Source organism: Phytophthora infestans, genomic scaffold, assembly GCF_000142945.1.
Source record: "Phytophthora infestans T30-4 supercont1.60 genomic scaffold, whole genome shotgun sequence".
Classification (NCBI taxonomy): Eukaryota; Oomycota; class Peronosporomycetes; order Peronosporales; family Peronosporaceae; genus Phytophthora; species Phytophthora infestans.
Window position 1 is genome coordinate 681,692 of NW_003303699.1, and position 6,653 is coordinate 688,344.

A 6,653-nucleotide genomic window follows, 5' to 3' on the forward strand; every position below is an offset into this window, starting at 1 on the left:
GGAATGTCTCCCAGGGCCCAGGTCTTGGGAGCTTCTTTCCCCCGCACAAAGTCAGCGTCGCTGGTTTCCATCCCGCGAAATGTAAACAGTAGGAGAGCCTGAATTTTGCGAGGTTATTTCCAAGGTGTAACCCGACCAACCACTCCGTAGTGCCCAGACCTTTGGGCTTTCCGTGCGGAACCCGAGGCGGTGCCATAAGGCACTGCTCGACATAGGTTCCTATTTTCACTCAAGGCTTCCTCTTGCGTCACCCCCCTTTTGTCCCACCTACCGGGGCTCCTCGTTGGGTTGTGAAGGCGCCGATGTACTCTCAACGTCCGCTAGCCACTCGATCGATGTCGTACGCACCTTGACGTTCCTCAGAAGATGTCTTCCCGTACGTGTAGCCTATCGTCCCGAGGACATCAGGTTTAAATAGAGCGTACAGGGTGGTATGAGCAATGTTAGCTTTCGTGCGTCGCTAGGTCCGAGAAGGCGAGCTCCAAAGGTCGTCGAGGTTTCGAAGTCGTCGAGAACAAAGGAAAGCAAAAGAGAACAAAGGAAAGCAAAAGTGAGCCTAGATCACCTCCGGGCTCCTACTAACGGCACTACTACTAACAAAATATAGTTCCTGCGATCCGAAAAAGATGCCTTCCTCTTCCGCCACCTCTGCGACGTCTTGTCCGAGGAGGTGGCCGTATAATTGTGTCCAGGAGTAGTTTAATGTTATGAGGTTACTGAGCTAACATTAAACTAAATTTTATTAAAGAAGAAAAAGGACATTCATTCTGTGCAAACTTGAACGCAAGTGCCTTTAATCTTAGATTTCTCCGGCCACCGGTCGCAATGGAGGCGCCCTACATAATTCATTTAGCTGAAGAGAGAGCAAAGTAGATGAAGATGGAGACTCTGGCGTACTTGGCGCGCTCGGATAGCTCGGATTCGGACGACTCCAGCGACGGGAGCCCTACACCTCTGGACCCGGAGTACTGGCGAGGGATCACGCATTCAAGAGAGGTGGCGCCAGCGCGCAGCTCTTCCTACAGACACCCAAGTAGAGTGGAAACACCTTCTTCTCACCACTACGACCACCGCAACTACGCGCCGGCGACCTACCCCATGTACGATCAGAATCCGCACCAACGCCCTATGACGTCGCCCAACGTCATGATGCAGAGCCACGGAGTCTACACAGGCCCTAGTGCCCGACTGTCGCCGATTAACTACCAGATCGGATCGCCTATCTGCCCAGTCTCACACATGGATGCAATGCTCGAAGGGAGCTACATGCCACACTCTGGTGGGACGATGTTACATGGAGGAGGAGCCGTAATGCAGCGGTCAGCAGGGTGGAGCAGATCACAGCCTCGGAACTATCCAACTTCCGTGCCCCCCGCATCGACACCGCAGCATCTGAAGCTTCAAATTCGGGAGGCGCTGGTGCGAGCGCAGGCGTACCTTGACTTAGTTCCGTTTTTCCAGTCGTACGATCTATCATATGCTGGAGGAGTCCGGCTGGGGGTGATTCAGGAAGCGCTGGCCAGAATGGGGGTGATCCTCGGCGACCAAGTGCTTCAGAGTATCGGCCAGCTTTTCAATGTCCCAGGGTCTGGCCTGGTGGACTACGTGGCCTTCGGCCGGTTTCTTGAACTTGACCGTCAGGAGCTGTGAGTTTGCTGTGGACTTGAGTGCATTTATATAAACCATTCTGATGGGCTTTGTTGTCCCCAGGGATAACATGCGGTCGGTGGTGGCGACTCGACGGAGTGTTTTAGCGAATAGCGGCATCGAACTTGGTGATCTTTTTGCTCAGTATGACTCGCACCACACTGGATTTGTGCCTCGATCGACGTTCGCGACGCTATTACATGACTACAGCATCATCATACCGGAAACGACGCTGCACTTCTTGATGATAGAACTTGCGAAGCCTTCCGATACGACGTGTGTTTCGTACGTGCGATTTCTCGAAATGACGGACGTGGGAGTTGCAAGGGCAAATCCACCTCACAGCCGCACGATGGAAAACTTTCCTCTTCACTTCAGTAGCTTGGGGGGTCATCGATCGGATCCATTCGCGCATGAAAGCCCAGCTCGAGGCTATGAGGTGCAAACTGCAGTACCTGTAGCCACACAAGCCACCAGAGTCGTGGATCATGCCTCTACTAGCTCAGACTTCGCTACTCCTCTACCCAGACTTGGTTGGGTCTGCCGAGTGTGTGCGCATCAGCAGATCGCGGATTGGGCCACTCACTGTGAAATCTGTGAAACATCAAAGCCACGACCTGGGCTGCGTGGTGAAGGGTACATCAAATGCTTGCTCTGTAAATTTGATAACAACTACGACGTGGACGAGTGCGAGATGTGCGGGCGGCCTCTGAATTCTAGCAGCAAGAAGCTGTCGAAAGCAGCAGACAAGAAGCGCAGATCGAAAAAGCGCTACGTCTCGAGCTCTTCGTCCAGCTCTTCTTCTTCTTGGTCTTCTTCTTCTAGCCCATCAGATCGTCGCCGAACCAGGAGACGCAAGTCAGAGAAGCGCTCTCGCTCGTCTCGATCAACTCAAAAGAAGGAAGAGAAAAAGCCTCGGTTCCAACGAGGGGAGGAGATTCAAGCCATTCCACTTGGAGAAAGAGGCTATGAGATCGGTGTGATTGCTCGCGTCCGGCCGAATGGGACATACGATATTGAGTTTGACAGCGGGCTATACGAGAAAAACGTCGAGGAAAGTTGCATCATTGAACTTTCGCGATCCCGTGTCATTAAAGCCAGGGATGTATCGGACGGAGAAGAAACCAAGAAACAGCCGAAAATGACAGAGTCTGATGAGGAGCGTGATCCCGGCTACGAACCTGGGGATCGAGTCGAAGCTCGATTCCAAGGACGAGCAAGATTTTTTGCTGGTGTGATCAAGAAGTGCCGTACTAACGGTCTGTATGACATCGAATATGATGACGGTGAAGTTGAGGTACGAGTTCGCCCCAAATACATCAAACCAGAGGAGGCCAAGAAACAGCATACGCTTCCGCCAAAAGAAGACGCTGTCAAAGTGTCTTGGGAAAAGGGACAGAGAGTAGAAGCTAAATTACGTGGGCATGCAGATTACGTGAAATGTATCGTGTTTCGTGCGCATGACGATGGTAGTTGCGACTTGGAAGCAGAAAATGGTGAGCTGCTCAAGCGCATACCGGGCGATAACCTTCGAAAGCGTGCTAGCTCGCCGGTGAAAAAGCCAATTCTCGTGAACGACGATGAATCGATCCGTCCAAAGCGACCCTTGGTAAAAAGACCAAGTGAACTTTCCGCGAGTGACGATTCCTCTGCGCAACCCAACGTAAGATTTAAGCAAGGACAGACAATTGAAGCTAAGCGCAATGGTAAGGATTGCTACACTCCCGGTGTAGTCGCTCGATGCCGGCTCAATGGTTCCTACGACATTGACTTCGACGATGGTGACAAGGTATTTGCAATACCTGCGGTTAACGTGCGCACGCTTGATTCAGCACCAGGATTCAAGAAAGAAACTACATCAAATACAAGAATTAAATCAAAAACAACTTTTAAGATAGGCCAGCCTATAGAGGCTCAGTACAAGGGCAAGAGCAAATTCTACCCGGGCGTGATCTCGCGCTGCCGTCTGAACGGCACGTACGACATCGACTACGACGACGGCGAGAAGGAAACGGGCGTGGCGGCCGAGCTGATCCGGCTGCTGGGCAAGAAGGGCGGCGGCGACAGCGACGACGACCCGAAGCAGAAGAAGTTCCGGGAGGGCGACAAGGTGGAGGCTCAGTACAAGGGCAAGAGCAAATTCTACCCGGGCGTGATCTCGCGCTGCCGTCTGAACGGCACGTACGACATCGACTACGACGACGGCGAGAAGGAAACGGGCGTGGCGGCCGAGCTGATCCGGCTGCTGGGCAAGAAGGGCGGCGGCGACAGCGACGACGACCCGAAGCAGAAGAAGTTCCGGGAGGGCGACAAGGTGGAGGCTCAGTACAAGGGCAAGAGCAAATTCTACCCGGGCGTGATCTCGCGCTGCCGCCTGAACGGCACGTACGACATCGACTACGACGACGGCGAGAAGGAAACGGGCGTGGCGGCCGAGCTGATCCGGCTGCTGGGCAAGAAGGGCGGCGGCGACAGCGACGACGACCCGAAGCAGAAGAAGTTCCGGGAGGGCGACAAGGTGGAGGCTCAGTACAAGGGCAAGAGCAAATTCTACCCGGGCGTGATCTCGCGCTGCCGCCTGAACGGCACGTACGACATCGACTACGACGACGGCGAGAAGGAAACGGGCGTGGCGGCCGAGCTGATCCGGCTGCTGGGCAAGAAGGGCGGCGGCGACAGCGACGACGACCCGAAGCAGAAGAAGTTCCGGGAGGGCGACAAGGTGGAGGCTCAGTACAAGGGCAAGAGAAAATTCTACCCGGGCGTGATCTCGCGCTGCCGTCTAAACGGCACGTACGACATCGACTACGATGACGGCGAGAAGGAAACGGGCGTGGCGGCCGAGCTGATCCGGCTGCTGGGGAAGAAGATCAGTGTTGAGAGAGAAGACGATTTCATACAGAAGTTTAATGGTATGGCGCCGAAACTTGACTCAAAAGGTGGATCAAAATTGTCGAATGGAGTACCAAGACAATTACATCGAGTTGGTTCTCGTGTTGAGGCTCTTTACATGGGGAGGGACAAGTACGTCAAGGGGAGGATTTCTCGTGCTAATGCTGACGGAACTTATGCGATCGAGTACGACGATGGCGACAAGGAAAATAGAGTTACTGCCTCGTCGATTCGGCCCTTGAAATCTATATCTTCTTTCCGAGGCGACGACTTTGCCTTGGGTAAACCGGTTCGTCCAAGCCCGAGTGGTAGCTTCAGTAGGAGACGAAGCGGAAACATGTCGGACTAAAATGAAAGCGAACTGAAAAATTTCTACAATTTTACAGTAAATTCATTTCATAATCGATTACCTCTTAACTCTATTCGAGGTGACAGCACTTTCACTGTGGTTAACATCACCTTTGAACAATCGTTATGAGTGTGCAGGCTTTCGAGGCTCGTTGTCCCGTTCACTTGCGCTCCCGGTGACGTTGGCACTGTTCTTACTAATGCCTTCCCTTCTGCTGCTGCGAATTGAGGTCATCATTTTGTAAAGGTTGTTGACACGGCCTGTCTTGGTGATCACGAGGTTCGAGGACGGACCAATACCCGTCATTGTGAATTTCTCCTTCTCCTTAGCTGCCCGCTTGGAATCCTTGTTGGCTTGCTTCTCGGTCTTCTTCTGCGTGCGGATAAGGATCACACTCGAGTGCGAGAACATTCTCCTCCAGGCATCTTCAATCTCTGGACTCCAGTTCTCGCCCGACGTTTTTTCCATCGCTTGTAAGAGAGCGCGACCGACACAGTCGTAGTGCTCGAGCTTAACACCGAATCGGCGGTGTGTCTTGGTCAGCGCCAGAATCTTCTCCGAGATGTTCTCGGATGCTAGCATGGTACGCATACCAGCACTGATGTGAACCAGAACGCGACCGCGGACATGCATAGACGAGCGGAAGACGTGCTTTAGGTCACCACCGTGCTCTTCCAGATAGGCATAGAAAACGTCGTAGAGCTCAGTGATCTTGTTATTCTGGGCCTTGGTAATGTGCTTGGCTTCCTTGTGTGCACTCGCGGTGGTAGATGCAGTGACGTTGCGCTGCGGCGGTGCGTCCTTGAACACTTTGTCCCAGTGCTGTGCTGCAATCCGTCGGAGCTCCTCCGTCGATTTCTCGTAGTAGACGAAAGACACCAGGTACTTTTTCATGAGGCGAACATCAGAGTACGGGAATTTTTTCGGTGGCTTTACCTTCTTCGACTCGGCAGGTGCAGGCGGCCCACCGCGTGATGCATTGGAACCCATGGCGAGAGACCAAAGAACCAAAAAGGAGCTCCTGCCGACTTTTACCACGACCCCCCTCGCTTCCTGCACCTGATATCGAAGTGTGCGAGTCATTCTTCCTTACTTTGATCGACAAGTAGGGGTTCTTGCGCCTTAAACGTCCTCAAACCGCAAAACAATCCGTTGGACCTCACGTTCTTATGCCCCCCACCCCCCTACCAAGAGTAACGAGGAATGACGCTGACATCGGCATTAACGCGTGATCTTACGCTCGTAGAAACGGTAACTGCACAGTGCGTTGCAAATGGACACCGTCACACCCAAGTCACTTGTATTATAACGAGAGCCATTCTGCAACGACGTTTTGGGTTCGAATTCGGAGATGACCTGGATTTAGGTCGGGCATTATTTTAGCCCATCATTATCGACATAGAAACCAAAGAGGCAAATACTCCAATGACCAAACTGACAGCTTGTTGATGACAACAGTCTTGCGTATAAATTATAAAACGTGATTGAAAATTTTACTGGCCTTTACGGCGTAAATTTTTTTCTTGCAGTGTACATTGTCACAAACTTGCTTCTTCAAAGTCAAACAATTTGTTCGCTGTACAACACATAGGTTTTCTAAACGAATATAACACACAAGCAGTGTTGTATTCATTTACAGCACATATGCCTTATATGCGGGGTAAGACGGTAGCCCAACCACACTTCCGTTTGAGTGTACGACCACTGTGGTTAAAAAGCCCAGGGATATTAAGGGTGTTTGTAAAGCCCGGGTTTTTGTTAGAAG

General features: G+C 52.3%; 2 protein-coding genes across 2 annotated transcripts; one reads left to right on the plus strand and one right to left on the minus strand.

Annotated features, from left to right (window-relative positions):
- Positions 1 to 873: 873 nt before the first annotated feature.
- PITG_17627 (uncharacterized protein) lies at positions 874 to 4,647 on the plus strand (the record flags this gene model as incomplete). The annotated part of the gene is made up of 4 exons (XM_002896449.1): positions 874 to 1,646; positions 1,711 to 3,353; positions 3,546 to 4,440; positions 4,587 to 4,647. The coding sequence occupies 4 exons, from the start codon at positions 874 to 876 to the stop codon at positions 4,645 to 4,647; spliced, it is 3,372 nt and encodes a 1,123-aa protein (XP_002896495.1).
- A 176-nt stretch (positions 4,648 to 4,823) lies between these two features.
- PITG_17628 (uncharacterized protein) lies at positions 4,824 to 5,952 on the minus strand (the record flags this gene model as incomplete). Its single annotated transcript, XM_002896450.1, has 1 exon — positions 4,824 to 5,952. One exon carries the CDS (start codon positions 5,876 to 5,878, stop codon positions 5,012 to 5,014), a length of 867 nt encoding a protein of 288 aa, XP_002896496.1.
- Positions 5,953 to 6,653: the final 701 nt, after the last annotated feature.